General features: G+C 30.5%; 1 protein-coding gene across 1 annotated transcript; it reads left to right on the plus strand.

The window, feature by feature from the left end:
• The first annotated feature begins 893 nt into the window (after positions 1 to 893).
• LOC107489058 (glutathione S-transferase U17-like) lies at positions 894 to 5,769 on the plus strand. The gene is made up of 2 exons (XM_016109834.3): positions 894 to 1,323; positions 5,286 to 5,769. The coding sequence occupies exons 1-2, from the start codon at positions 997 to 999 to the stop codon at positions 5,673 to 5,675; spliced, it is 717 nt and encodes a 238-aa protein (XP_015965320.1). The 5' UTR covers positions 894 to 996; the 3' UTR covers positions 5,676 to 5,769.
• Positions 5,770 to 15,858: the final 10,089 nt, after the last annotated feature.

Below are 15,858 nucleotides of genomic sequence, written 5' to 3' on the forward strand. Positions count from 1 at the left end.
TTATTAATTTAAATTTGTGTATTCATGAACTAATTGGATTTATAATTTTTTTTACATAATTTATAGTTGTTGAGATATATTTTTTATAAAATAAAATAGTGTAACTTTTTAAAATTTTATATATTTTACGATATAAATAATTTTTTATTATGAATGTAATTAATTTTTTAAAATAGTAATTTATTTCATATTTGAATGTTAATAAAAAATTAAATAACTAAAACTATAATTGAATAAAATATAATTTTAAATTTTAAAATATTAAAGTTACATTTTAAAACTAGATCAACGAAAGATATTTTTATTATTTTTAACATTTAAAAATAAATTATCGTTTTATAATACAATCACATTTTTTAAAATGTAAAAAATGAAAATAAACTGAAAATATTTTCCTCTTAAGTTGTCCTGAATACAAAGGACAAACTCAGCAGGTGTGGAATCCAATGATCAATCTGTGTCAAATTGTACTCTTTGGGAGGTTAGAATCGAAACTACCCACCATTTGTTTATTGGTTGTGACATAACATGGAGAGTTTGGAGCGATATTTTGAGCTTGTATGGAATATCGTGGGTGTGGCCAGGAAATTCAAGATAATGTTTGAGAGTTGGTCGGGTATTAGAATACAGAAGAAAAACAAATTAAAGAGAGTTGAATGATTTTGTTCTTTGCCGTAATTTGGTGTGCGTGGAAGGTGAGGAACAACAAGTTGTTCAACGATGGGGCTGCTAATTCAGTGGACATCAAACTACTAGTAATGCATTTTAAGGAGTTGTGGATTAGTAATAAGGAGAGGAGGTTGGGTAGCGTAGCTCAACTGACATCATTATTCACATGTCACAACTCACAAATGTCTCATCTCTGTCATTAATTTCTTTCCATACAGAAGCGTCTTCTATAAATATACACTTCATGCTTTGCTTCATGAGTGGTAAGTGGTAACCTACACATAGTAGATATAAGAGTTTCAATAATTTAGTCTTTCAATAATAATAATGATGGCAGCCAAAAGAAGCGACTTGAAGCTTTTGGGTGGATGGTTCAGTCCATTTGTGACAAGGGTGAAGATTGCACTTAACATTAAAGGATTGGAATATGAGAACATTGAAGAGGACTTGAACTCCAAAAGTGATCTTCTTCTTCGTTCCAATCCTGTGCACAAGAAAATCCCAGTTCTAATTCATGGTGACAAACCCATATGTGAATCCTCAATCATACTTCAATATATTGATGAGGTTTGGTCCAATGCTCCTTCTATCCTTCCTCAAGATGCATATGACAGAGCAATTGCTACATTCTGGGTTTCATACATTGATGATAAGGTATGCTTTATGTTATTTTATTCTATTTATTTATTTTTATATTCAACGGAGAATATTCCCTAATTTTTTTAAGAGTTAATTCTAAATCAGATCATAAAAAAAATTTAGTCAAATAATTTAATTCACAACAAACTTTAATAAACAATCCATTTTTAATCTTTTATTTTATTAAATATATCAATCTTTACATCAAATTTTACTAAAAAGTTAAACAAATTAATTTTTATTATTATTTAATATAAAGCATAATCATTTCTAATGATATTTTAAATTATCATATTAGTCTTTCTATATATATAAACAATTCTCATGACAAAGTTTGAGAACTGTTTTAATAATTAAAATTTTTTTCTAATTTTTTTTTTTGGCATGGGTATGTTTATCGTATTTATCTCTTTCTCTAGATAAATGACAGTTAGAAATAAGTAAAATTAGTTCTATTGTTATCTGATATACAAATCAAAATTTACCTTGACTATAGCAAATCAAAGGCCTATCGATTTGCATGTTTAATTGTACATGTAGGTTGTTGTTGTTTCAAATTAAAATTCTAAAAGGAAAAAAGTTAAATAGAAGACCATTAAAAGATAGGAATATCTTTGTAATACAAAAATATAAGCAGACATAAAAAATTAACTATAATATACGTTGGTATATATTTGTATATGTTATTTATATTTTTTTAAAATAAAGTAATTAATCACCAAAATAATTAAAAATATCATAATAAAATAATCAAACATTATCATAATTAAATAATTAAATATTTTACTGTATCATAATTAATTTTTTTTAATAAACACAAAAAATACATTCCTATATACAGTGGCTAATTAATCTAGGATGGTTGTATGTTACTATTGTTTAATTTTGGGTTCGTAATAACACTTAATTATACCTAGTATGTTAGATTATCCAGTTACAACAAGATTGATTATTATACTATAATAAATTTAATTATTCTATTAGTAATTACAATTATTCTCTGCATACAATTTATTTTTTTATACAAGTTTATATAAGTCATTTATATTTACGTGCGTACATTCTTCTTCTTCTCTTTCGTTATCGATTTCTTCTCCTCCTTCCTTTTTCTCCTTTTCCTCCATTATTAGTTATTTCGTTGTTATAAATAATGAATAATTCAAGTTCAAATTATCAATTGAACCAGAACGAAATTGATTATTATTTTGAATCCAATCAAGTGGTTGAGGTGTGGTTTGACTCTAGTTAATTTTTTTATTAGTAGTTTATGATTCTGTAGGTGAATAATATTTCATCGTTGATGGTTTGAATTGAATGTAATGTAAAAGTTCTGTATTAAAATTTTTTTCTTTATTTGCAGTAAATTTGGGTGTAACACGAAAGTATTTGAGTGTATTATTTAAAAATTTTCGGTGTATGTGTGCTGATAAATTCTGCATAATTTAAAACTCTTGTTCTTCCTCCTCCTCTTCTTCTGATGCTGCTTCTTCTTCTTTTTCATCATCATCATCTTTTTTTTCTTATTCATCTTTTTTTTCTTGTTTTATCTTCTCAAATTTCTTTTTTTTTTACTCTTTTAGCAAAAATAAAAACAAAAAAATCAAATAAAGAAGAAGAAGAAACATATAATAGTGCAAAATTACTTGGAAGATGATAAACTTACAATCATTCAACTAAAAGAAAGAAAGAAATAAGGAAAAAAAAGAAAAAAATGCAGCATTAGAGGAAACACTTTTTTATATTTGCACTAAATTTGAGTGTAACACGAAGATATTTGAGTGTATTGTTTAATAAGAATTTTTGGTGTTGTGTGCTGATAAGTTCTGCATAATTCAAAATTCTTCCTCTTCCTCCTCCTCCTCATATTTTGATGCTTCTTCTTCTTCTTTTTGTCATCATCATCACCATCTTCTTTTTCTTATTTCCTTATTCATCTTTTTCTTTTTATTTTACCTTCTCAAATTTTTTCTTATTTTACTCTTTTAGCAAGAATAAAAAAAATCAAACAAAGAAGAAGAAGAAACATATAATGCTGCAAAATTACTTGAAAGATGATGAACTTATATTCATTCCACTACAAGAAAGAAAGAAATAAGGAAAAGAAGAAGAAAAAAATGCAGCATTAGAGGAAACATTTTTTTATATTTGCACTAAATTTGGGTATAACACGAAGATATTTGAGTGTATTGTTTAAGAATTTTTGGTGTTGTGTGCTGATAAGTTTTGCATAATTCAAAACTCTTCCTCTTCCTCCTCCTCCTCATCTTTTGATGCTTCTTCTTCTTCTTTTTTTCATCATCATCACCATCTTCTTTTTCTTATTTCCTTATTCATCTTCTTCTTTTTATTTTACCTTCTCAAATTTCTTCTTATTTTACTCTTTTAGTAAGAATAAAAAAAATCAAATAAAGAAGAAGAAGAAACACATAATGCTGCAAAATTACTTGAAAGATGATGAACTTATATTCATTCCACTACAAGAAAGAAAGAAATAAGGAAAAGAAGAAGAAAAAAATGCAGCATTAGAGGAAACATTTTTTTATATTTGCACTAAATTTGGGTATAACACGAAGATATTTGAGTGTATTATTTAAGAATTTTTCGTGTTGTGTGCTGATAAGTTTTGCATAATTCAAAACTCTTCCTCTTCCTCCTCCTCCTCATCTTTTGATGCTTCTTCTTCTTCTTTTTTTCATCATCATCACCATCTTCTTTTTCTTTTTTCCTTATTCATCTTCTTCTTTTTATTTTACCTTCTCAAATTTCTTCTTATTTTACTTTTTTAGCAAGAATAAAAACGAAAAACAAATCAAACAAAGAAGAAGAAGAAACACATAATGCTACAAAATTACTTGGAAGAGGATGAACTTACATTCATTTAGCTAAAAGAAAGGAAGAAATAAGAAAAAAAAGAAGAAAAAAATGAAGCATTAGAGGAAATATTTTTCTGTATTTGCAGCAAATTTAGGTGTAACACAAAGATATTCGAGTGTATTATTTAAGAATTTTCGGTGTATGTGTGCTGATAAGTTATGCATAATTCAAAACTCTTCATCTTCCTCCTACTCATCTTCTGCTGTTTCTTCTTCTTCATCTTCTTATTTCATTTTCTCATAATTCTTCTTGGGAGAAAAAAATCAAACAAAGAAAAAAAAAATCATAATGTTGCAATATCAATAGAAAGAGAAGGAGGGAAAAAAATGCAGCAACAACAACAGTAATAAAAAACGACGATGAAGATGAAATACGCGAAGAAAAAGGAGGAAAAACGCAAAGAAGAAGGAAAAGAATAAGAAAGAGGAGGAGGAACGCGGAATACAAAGAGAAACGTGATTTCACACGCGTGTTATATAAGTGACTTAAATGACTTGTATGTCAAAAAAACTTGTATGTATAGCAGTACTCATATAGTTAATTACTAAATTAAAAAAATATAAAAAATAAATATATAAATATACATAATTATATAATAAATAATTTAGTTAATAAGTTTTTATATTCGTAGAATATTTTTATTTATCATAAATATAAATAGTTCAAGATTTAATATATTCATTTAATTTTCACATTGATTTGAAAATAGATTATCATTAAATTTATTATACCTAAAATCTTTTATATCAAGAAAAACTTATTATAATATTTTTCTTTTGCATTTTTCTTGGATTTGAACCAACAATATAATTCCTCATTTTTCTCGATCCAAAATGTTGTCCCATAGCATTTCTATCTCTAAATCAAAGTCAGCATAACACGTACAAAAACTTAAATTATTTAAATTTACTTTTCCATACCACTTTTAAAGACTAAAACTTATTTATTTACATTTACTTTCCTATACCATTTTCGGAAGAATAAAAATCCTAAATAATCCAAATATATAGATCTTACATCCTTCTAATTGTATGCATACCTACTTCATTTTAACGTTGGTTTTCAATCAATTTCTTTTTGCAATTAAATTTGGGTGTACGTAGTTATTTGTTTGCATGTGGAACATTCTAATGGCTTTTGAAGATGAAGAGGAAAGGAAGCCACACTTTGAGCAATTGGAGGAAGAAGTGCTTGTGACGTTGGAAGTGGCATTCAACAAATGCAGTGAAGGAAAGCCCTTCTTTGGAGGGAACGACGTTGGATTCATTGACATTGCCCTTGGGAGCTTCTTGCCTTTTCTATATGTGTTAGAAAAGATGAATGGAAAGAAGGTCCTCACCGTCGACAAGTTTCCAGAGTTAGCGAATTGGACTAAAAATTTTATTGCGAATTCAGTTGTGATTGAAACTCTTCCAGAGATTGATGACAAGCTTGTTTTGTTTTGTAAGGCTTTTCGACGTAAATGGGTTACTGCTAAAGCTGCTGCCAAGTAAAATGTTATTGGAATGATGTTGTGAGACCATGGAGTTTCCTTTTCTCTTTGGTTTGAATATTATGTTTTCTATGATGGCTCTTTTTTATCTATTTATTTACCGTGGGAGATGATCTTGTATAATAACATCACTAGCATATGGTACTTGGACATTCAGTGAAATTCATATTATGCTTAACTGTATATGTAAATTACAAAAGAATAATTTGTGGATGCCCACAATTTTAAGAGTTTAATCATACGAGTAAATATTTAAACTTTTTTTAAAAAAAAATTAAACAAATTTCTCCTTCAGAGATTTTAACTTGGTTACATTAATTCTTCCGACACTTTTATTACTAATATCATTAAAATTTACTAACACGATAAGTGATACCATACCAACCACAACACATACTTAAATTTTTTATGACTACAACACATACTTAATTGAATTACATTCTAATATCTACTATTTTATTATTTCTTAAATTTGTGTGCATGTCTCTGTTTTTTCAACTTTTAACCATAAACTTGTAGTAGGTGTTAATAAGACCAATTTTTTTTAATCTTAAAACATTACTAATACAAATTAATAAAAAAATGCTACTTAACCAACATTCACTCGATCAATATAATCCAAAGTTCAGCTTTTAATTATTTGATTAATTAATTTTGGATGATGCAATCTATTTGTCTAAAAAAAAAAAGTATAAGTAAACAATTTTAAACCAGCCAACTCTAAACAACTATCATTAATAAATATTGATTTTGTATTTTTTAAAAATTAAAATTTAAATAATCACTCATTAATCAAAATTTGAAAATTAAGAATTCTAATTACGTGTCTCCCTCATCCATTTTCACGCAATGTGATTTCGGTGAAACCCCCTACGAACGCAAAACATCCACCCCGCCCGCATCTCCGCCCGTATGTACGATCAGGAGCTGCCCCCCAATGCCTTCCGTAATGCGACCCACACTCTCATTAGTCTGCAACGGGAGGCTGCACACAACGCTGTTCATCAAGACCACAAGCACCTTCACCCGTATCCCCGCACTAAGCCCCGCCCGCAAGTCTGGCTGCATCGCAGCCCGTGAATCACCACCCGCTTCGTCGATAGAACTTACAATTGGTGAAGAAGGATTGAAAGCAACATCCATTGATGTGAGTGATCATTCTAATTTACGAAAGACAATATTGTATGTTTGAGGGGTGATGATAATCAACATGTTCACAAGGTACATAGTGGTTTACTTTGCATGTTAATTCCGATTGTTTTTGTTTTTTATGCATATAGGATGCTTCTTTCTTTCTTTCTTTATAGTATTGTGGGCATATTTAAATGCAAGTTGTATGCTTCTTTGCAAGCAAGTTATTATGTTTGTATTGTAATTTACAAGATTGATCAATGATATTTTTTTCGGATTTGTATTGTTTGCATTATTAGACCTTCCCTTTTGAGTAGGTGGATTAATGGATATTTTTTAATGTATTTCATTTGTTAATGATTTTTGTTACATTTTTGGATGTATCTAGGTTCATTGGATGTATCTTTTTATGTAAGAGTATTTATCCAGGAATATGTTTTTGTTGGACAAGTTTTCTTTGGGTGTTTGCCTTGTGTATATTTTGCCTCATCATATGGATGGATTCTGTATTTGGTTTGCTTATTAGTTGTATTTGGGTGTTTTTAATTGCAAGTGCAAGACGGTACAGACATCATTAAGTTGGGAAGTGATGAAACAAACTTGGGTTATGAAGTATGAACTGTAATTATTGCTTTGATATTACTAATGAGTTATTAGAAACCAATATATTAGTGTGAGCGACATTGAATATTTTTTTAATTGATTTACAGTTGTTAGATCACAGTCTCATTTGTGTAGAGAAGATCCCAAGTTTAGGATTGCATTTTAATTCGTTGCAGCCAGCACATAAATTTTATTCAAATTACGCAAAGAAATTTGGGTTCATAACTAAGATTAGGAACACAAATTTTGACAAGACGAGAAAGGAGTTAAAGATATCCATTAATCAGACAATTCATTACAATCGGAAGGTTATCGGAAGTCTCAAGTGAAAGTAACATCTCAGGAAAACAGAAAAACAATCACGAGATAGAGTAAGGATGTATGTGATGTTGGATAGGGAGAAGGATGATTGGATGATGTCGAAGTTAGAATTGCAGCATTTTTACCCATGTTCTGCTAAGAAATCGGTCCATTATCACGAGAAAAAAGAGTTGACCATGCATGCAAAGTGTGTGATTGAGAATAACGATGAAGCTGGCATACGACCCAACAAGATCGACCTTATATTGGCTAACGAAGTTTGTGGGTCGTCAAACTTTGGTTACTCAGAAAAGGATGAGAGGAATTACATCACAAGAAAATTCCACCATGCTGATGATAATATGGATGTTAAGGCTCCTATGAGGAATTACATCTTCAAAGGCTACTAGTTATAAATTTTTTTCACTATATTATATTATATTATATATCATTTTACTTTTAGAGGTCGTAATACCTCACCACCTCGATCTTATGACTTAAGCATAAGGTTCTGTGTAGTATAGTGTTATTTTTAGAAAATATTCTTAGAATTAACACAGTATATATTAAATAAATATTTTAAAAATAACTATAATCTATGATAAAAATAAAAAATAAACAAAATAGATATTACAAAAAATAATTCTATATGTTCTGTTGTGCTGTACTATGCACTTGACTAAGCTATCTGTGTACTTTTCCATTTCGGGTCCCTTAGTAATTATTTACAGAAGAGCTTGAGTTCACTACAACTATCAATTTAGTAATGCTACCTGTTACAACCAAACCCACAAATAACTCTAAACCAAATAAGTGGTCAGTTGTATATTGCATTATCAAGATTAAAGATGGTTTGCGAGTGCTGTTTCAAGATCACAGACACTTGGAAGATAAATATATGATGAATGTGGTATATAGAGTTTTTGAGAGCTTATAATAAAAAGATAATTTCTAAATCTCTTAGTCAAATTTATTAAAATTTATTACTATCAATTAAAAAAATTCTAGGTGCTAATTGGTAATACATTTTTATTCCATATTTACATCTTGAGGATATTAAAATTATCATAATAATGTTTCAGGTACATATTTTGCAAGTATCAAAGGAAAATGTTGAATTATTTTTTTAGTGATTTTAAATTATTTACTATTTATTAAAGAAATTTGTGCATTCATATTCTCTACTAATTTATTGTTGTTCATTTTGAGCTAATTTTTATACTTTTTTAATTTACTTGATAATAAAATAACACATACATATTTATTGGTAAGTATATATGTCTAACTTATTGAAAAAAATAAATTAATAAAAACAAATAATTACTACATTAGAGTAGATACACTAACACTACATAGATTAAAAATATTTTAAACGCGTAATATGTTACTTTTTATTAATTAAATTATTATAATTTAAATTAATTTTAATAAAATAACTTAAAATTATAATTTTAATCTTATCACATGTATAATACATATTATTACACTTTAAAAAATTAAATTATATATATATATATATATGAAAAAGTTAATCAAAGAAGATAAAACCGCTTCTGATTGAATATACACCATCTTTGGGTTTTTTTATTATAATAAGCAAAGAAAAATCATTATTTCCTCAAATACGCATGGATGATAATAATGCCAAGAATACACAGGTTCATTTCAAGCCAAGCATCCACAAAATGGGTTTGGCCTCAAATTCACTCCAGCCACCCACAAAATGGGCCAGAGAATCTGACACAGCTCCAACTTAAGCCTAGCCTAAACGAAATGGCAAAAATCTGTGGTGGCGGCAGCGAAATGAGCATCTCAAGCTGGGTGACCACGAGTTGGACTAACTCGTGACCTGCGAACGCGAAATGGACCATCTCCTATGCGGCGCACACGAGATGGTTACTTCAGTGGCGGCAGCAACGAAATGGCAAGACTGCAATTTTCCAGTGCAACAGTTCCCGTACACGCATGCATTGGATGCATGGGGTGGCAAGCTTGGAAATCATGCATTGCTGTGTTTATATAAAGGGCAGTTAGGTAGGGGACCAAGTGTTCTTCATGCAGTGAAAATTAGTGGTAGAGAATGTTAGGAGTAGATACTTTCAATGCTCCGATGATAAGAAAACATCATCGAAACTTGTTGGTCAGATTTAATGTGCATTTTCTGATATGCAAACGAGTTGGCAACTGCAACGGGCATTCTGTAAGTCAACTTCGTGATTTTTTTCTTTCCTATTAGACCGATATTCATCAGGATCACGTTCTTCAGCTCCTTCAAAGATGTCTGCGGCGGGATCATTATCCACAGTAGATCATCACAAACAAATGTAACACCTTCAGATGTAACAGAAATTTCTTCATTAGGATATACGATAACGTACACATTTTCGGTGGCCATAGACACAACAAAATAGCATCTACAAAATTTTAAAAAGAAAGGAAACACATAGAGATAGGAGAGAGTTGCTTGAGATGAATATTTCGGTGAGACACCAAAAAATTCCAACCATGCTTTCAAACTGTTTTCCACGCCCCTTTATACAGCGAATTCCTGGCTCCATTTTGTGTGGAGTACAACTGCTATGGTTCCTTTTTGCGTCTGGCCAGGCAGAGTTATCCAATTCGCATGTACCACAAGCAAATTGGCCCAATTCGCAGTTGCTGAGTTAGAGATGCCCATTTCATGGGCGCTGACTTTGAATTGAAATTCTGGCCCATTTCGTGGGTGGCTGGAATGAATTGGAGGCCAAACCCATTTCGTGGGTGCTTGGCTTGAAATGGACCTGCGTATTCTTGGCATTATTATCCTCCATGCGTATTTGAGGAAATAATCATTTTTTTTTCTTATTATAATAAAAAAGCCCCATCTTTGCTGGGATTATTATTATTATTATTATTATTATTATTTTGAGATTGAGTGTTGTTAAATTTTTTTTATTGTTTGAATTTAAATTTTATTTAAAAGATATAAAAGACAAAAAAAAAGTTAGATCACACAAAAGTCTAAGTTAGATTAGTAGTTAGAGTGGTTAGTATTAAGCTAGGTATACATGTAGCTTAGGTGATATGAGTCACAAAGTGGTGAGATTCTTTAAATTAATATTTGTAATTAAATTTTGAGTATAGTGTAAATTCTACCATAGTTTATATTAAAGATTGAATGCTATCAAAATAAAAGAAAATTTAAAATAATATCATAATTTCCGAATACAGCATAACCTATTTTATAAACTATTAAAAATTATTATATTATTTCTTAATCCAACTCCCATATTCTCAAGTCATTTGAAGACCTTCAAAGTCAAAAACATTATTTTTTCTTTCACTCAATCTCATTCCCTCTATCTCTTCTCCAAAATCATAAAATATTGACAATAAATTAAACTATTTTTAGCGTTTATATTATATTACTATTTTGGTTGATGATAGCAACACATATATCAAAAAATCTAAAAAAATATTAACTAAATGAATTTTAGTACCAAATTACAAAAATTAATTTAGTTATGGATTAAATAATGGTAATAATCATCAATATAGATCAATGGTGTATTTTTCACAAATGTGGACTTGCGTACATCAGTCACCTGCAAAACACATGTAACATTTTGCTTAAAATAGGGTGCGAAATTCTGCCACCTGCTACAAAACGCAGGATGTGTTTGGTAGAAAAAGGAGTCCAAAAAATGAAACGTGTCTTGTGCCTCCTTGCATGCAGATAGGAGCAGCCTTTGACCAATTTGGAGTATCATAAAACGCAGGTTGCATTTGGCCAGCGTAAAAGCAAGTCGCAGGTTGCGTTTGGCAACCTGCAGCCTTGCATGTATGACACGTGTTGACAATGGGAGATGAAATCGGTGTTTTTCAAACCAAAATGCAGACAAAGAAAATACGTGTTGAGAAAAAGTGAAACATTGTGCTGGGAAAGAGAGGGTAAGTGAACATTGTGGTGCATATATTCTGGCTGAGGCGGAGCTTAGCGGCGCTTTTTCCTCCCTTTAGCGGAAAATAGATTTCCGGCGGCTATGGAGACTGCCCTGGTTATGACGGTGGGAGTGAGTTCAGCGGCGGTTTCCAACAACCGCTGGTATAAATGCCGCTAAATACGTATTTCGTGGCATTTGTTACAAAAACCGCCGCAAAATTAACGTTCTACGATTATCATCTTGTTTATCAGCGGTTTAAAACCGCCGCGAATCAATTCAGTTTGTACAAGTTTGAATGTATTTTGCGGCTATGGTACAACCGCCGCAGTATAGGTCTGGTTTGTCTCCATGTTTATAGGCGGTTCCGAACCACCGCAATCTCCCATACAAGTGTCCTATTTTTTAGTCTTTCTGGCGGTTTAAAAACCGCCGCCAAGTTAAGAAAAAAATTAAAAAAAAAAGCAGAATTTGGATTTTTATTTATGAAATCACATAAAATTATCTTAAATATTATAATAAATTTTGTTCCTTAGATTTCTAATTATTTTAGGAGTGATTGTATTGACGGATAGAATCTAAACTTGTGACAAAACCAGAAAAATATCCGCAAACCAAAATGTATTTATCAAAATATCTCTCTTGCTAAGAGTTGCATAGTCTACTTTTAAAAAAAAGTATGCATCAATCCAAAATAATTTCAATCCTAAAGTACTATTTTCTATTGTATCATTCCGTTGAACACATCTCTGCAGCAATCTCTGGTGGCAACTCCTCACCCTGCCGTTGAAAAGATAAATCAAAGAACTCTCCATTACCTTTATCCTTTTCTTGTCTGTTGCTGCTTCATCTTTCATCGCCTTCCTTTTCAACTTCTCGGCTTCCAGTTCTGTCTGTAGTTCATTCAGCTTCCTTTGCATCTCCTCTACTTGAACTCTGTTTACTGACGGTTGCAAATTTGTACCAAATAGTTGACTAGGAGTCGGTCCAAAACCCACTCCACGCACTCTACCCGGTTTCTCTCTTCCGAAAACCTGAGCAAGAGAATCATTTTGGGACAAGACTCTAGAAGACTCATCATGTTGCTCAATCTCCAGAAGTCTTTCCTACAGACATAAAACAACAATATGGATCTGATTCAAGTACATTCAACTTAATTAAAACTTAAACTGAGTTTATATTTGAGGCACACGATAAGCATAAGCATGCATAGGGATATACATCTGAAGTGAGAGCAGAGAATACTTTAAATGGATTGCATTCCAGTTCTGTCACAAAATCAATTTGAGGAACCACAAGACACCCAAGTACGCTATAGTTTTCATCATTCAGAACTCCCTGGATTTTGAGACTTATACTGTTCTTCCTCTATTACTAAACTTGGATTCCAACCTTCTACTGTTCTCTCTCTATTACTAAACTTATGCATATTACACGCTCTTAGAATATCGCTCATTTAAGTAAATGTATAAATACATAAATAAATAAATAAAATGGGCAAAGAAATAATTCAATACTAGTATTCTAGTAATTTTGATAATTGCTCCTAATCATGTGTTACATATATATTTCGAAACAAATAATTAGAGCTATTAAAACATCATTATTCATAAAGCAATTATCAAAATTTCTGCCCAAATAAATAACCTTTTCGGTCATACAGATATTTTGTAAATTAATTGAATCCTTCACATGTAACAACTTTATATCATGGTATAAGCGTTGGACCCAAAAACTGTATTTGTAAACATTGAATGAAAAGAAACCCACAACTTATTTTTAGCTCAGCACAGAAGGAATGGGCAACTAAGAAGCAGCAATAATGTATGGATGCATTAGATATCATAATTTTGATGACTAATCATATTAAGTTGTACTTACACCAATTTCTCTTGCCTCATCATTAATATAAGAGCCATCCCTTCTTTTGTGAACCTTGATCCACAGCTCTCCTCTACCGACTATCCTTCCTTCTTGTTCTGACAGAAATAACAAAGTTTAACCCATCACCGAAATCCACGCAATCAGGGAGAATGTAGACACATAAATAGTCCAAGGAGTGAATTATGCAGAGCAGTACAATATTGAAGAGTGAATAAAAAAGTACACTACCTCTTCTTCCCTCCGCCGAGCCAGGCTTTTCGAACCGCCAGTGTGGGTATACAGCTGTTTTGACTGATTTATCACATTTTTCCTGCACTTCTCCTATTGGTCCATCAGAGATAAACGGGTATTAGAAACTATTTTACAAAAGACACAATGCAAAGGTGATTGTACTATACTATACCAATATAAATACTATTTTTACCTTGGTCTCAGGTTTGGCGCGATAATCAAGGTACTATCTCTAGTGATCTCGATCAATTCCCGGCAGACGATTCTCGATATTTTCTTCAATCGACAGTGTTGGCTCGTAGCAATCATCATACAACCTCAGCCTTGTATCTTTTCAAGACTTTCCCATACTTTTCAAAATATTTTTTTTATAATTCCTTCACTATCTTCATCAAACTGAAAGATTTGCTGCATAAATGACACGATTTGTTAAAAATATTTGCTGGAATACTCCCTGGTCAACGAGTTGGTCAAAGGTAGCCACCCATTACAAAAACATCTTTTAGCAATAAAGAATAAATCGAAGAAGCTGCACCATCCGACGTGAACCCAAAAAAATGGAGTAAAAGATATCTATTGACTCAAATATAATACTGACTAAAAAACGCACAAAGGATTGAAAATCATATAATGTCATTAACAGCAATCCACCAGCCAACAAATTAAAAAGAGAAAATGCCAATTCAGCTCTTAAGAGTACACACAAGTTTGTGAATAAAATGGGTGCATTCAATGAACATTTCATATACAAACACTTTGTGTTATAGTTAAGTTATTTTTAATTTAAGAATAAATTACTATTCCTAAAATAATCAATTCTATTAATGAATAAGCAGATCTTAAATTACTATTACCTTGACACATTCATTATAAACTTTTTCTTTAGTGGTAACATAACACCAACTTTCCTCACATATAGAAAATTTTCCGTAATCAGATCCCAGCATGCCAAGAACGCCGCTCAACAATCCAGCTTCGTCTCCAACTGCTTGCTTTTCATTGTTGAACCTAAGCTTGATCCTTCTACCATTGGACCGTTCCATAGCCTCCCTCACACTCAGTTTAGCCGGTTTGATTGTGCCATTGGAATCTACAAGCCAATTATAAACCTTTATATATGTCTCCGTTGAAGACCGTATGCATGAAGCAAAATAAATAACACATACTCTATCGTAAAATATTTTGGCTGTTGTGGAGGAAGAAGAAGATCGGGAAAGGGTTTAAGTTCAACTGAGGGAAGAAGAAAAAATATGGTGCGTAATTTTACTAAACCTAAAATTCACATCATTGAATATTTGGATCATCCTAAATGAGTAAGTTTTTTTTAATTTTATGATCAATAGATAAATATATTTATTTTACAGTTATTGTTATTATTATTACTATTGTTAGTGTCACTGTTATTGTTATACAATATTATTGTTAGTTATTATTATGCTGAAGTCTCAGGAAAATTCAAAAAAATTGTTACGATGGTTAGTGTATATATAATAGAATACCGTTTAGGATAATGATAATTATACAAGAAACACCGTTAAAATCGATGGAAAAATCGACGGCAAAATTAACGGTGCAATATGTCATTTTAAAGCTTGTCGATTTTTTAATGCATCATAAAATAATCGACGACCTAGCCGTCGATTTTAAATCACCGTTAATGCATCATAAAAAAAATAACGATTTGGCCGTCGATTTTATTGTTTTATTTTTAATTATATTTTTTTTTAAATATCGACAGCAAGATGTCGAAAAATATCGACGGGAGGATAGTCGTCGATTTTTTGCGTCGATAAATACGATTTTTCTTGTAGTATAATATAATAAATGATTATTATTGTTATTATATTTGAGTAATTATTATTATGATTAGTATATTATTATTTGTTTATAATATTAGTTATGATAGTGATAATAAGTTATTATTAATTTTTAATAATTAATAACACTATTTAATAATTTATTATTAATTTTTAGTAATTTATTACTATTTTTCATTCATGATAATGATAATAATACAGTTTAGTAAAAAGTATTTTTTTAACACTTTTTAGTAAAAAAATTTATTAATTTTAATAGTTAACTAATATTTTGTAATAATAAATAATATTATTTAAT

Source organism: Arachis duranensis, chromosome 5, assembly GCF_000817695.3.
Source record: "Arachis duranensis cultivar V14167 chromosome 5, aradu.V14167.gnm2.J7QH, whole genome shotgun sequence".
In the NCBI taxonomy this organism is placed as follows: domain Eukaryota; kingdom Viridiplantae; phylum Streptophyta; class Magnoliopsida; order Fabales; family Fabaceae; genus Arachis; species Arachis duranensis.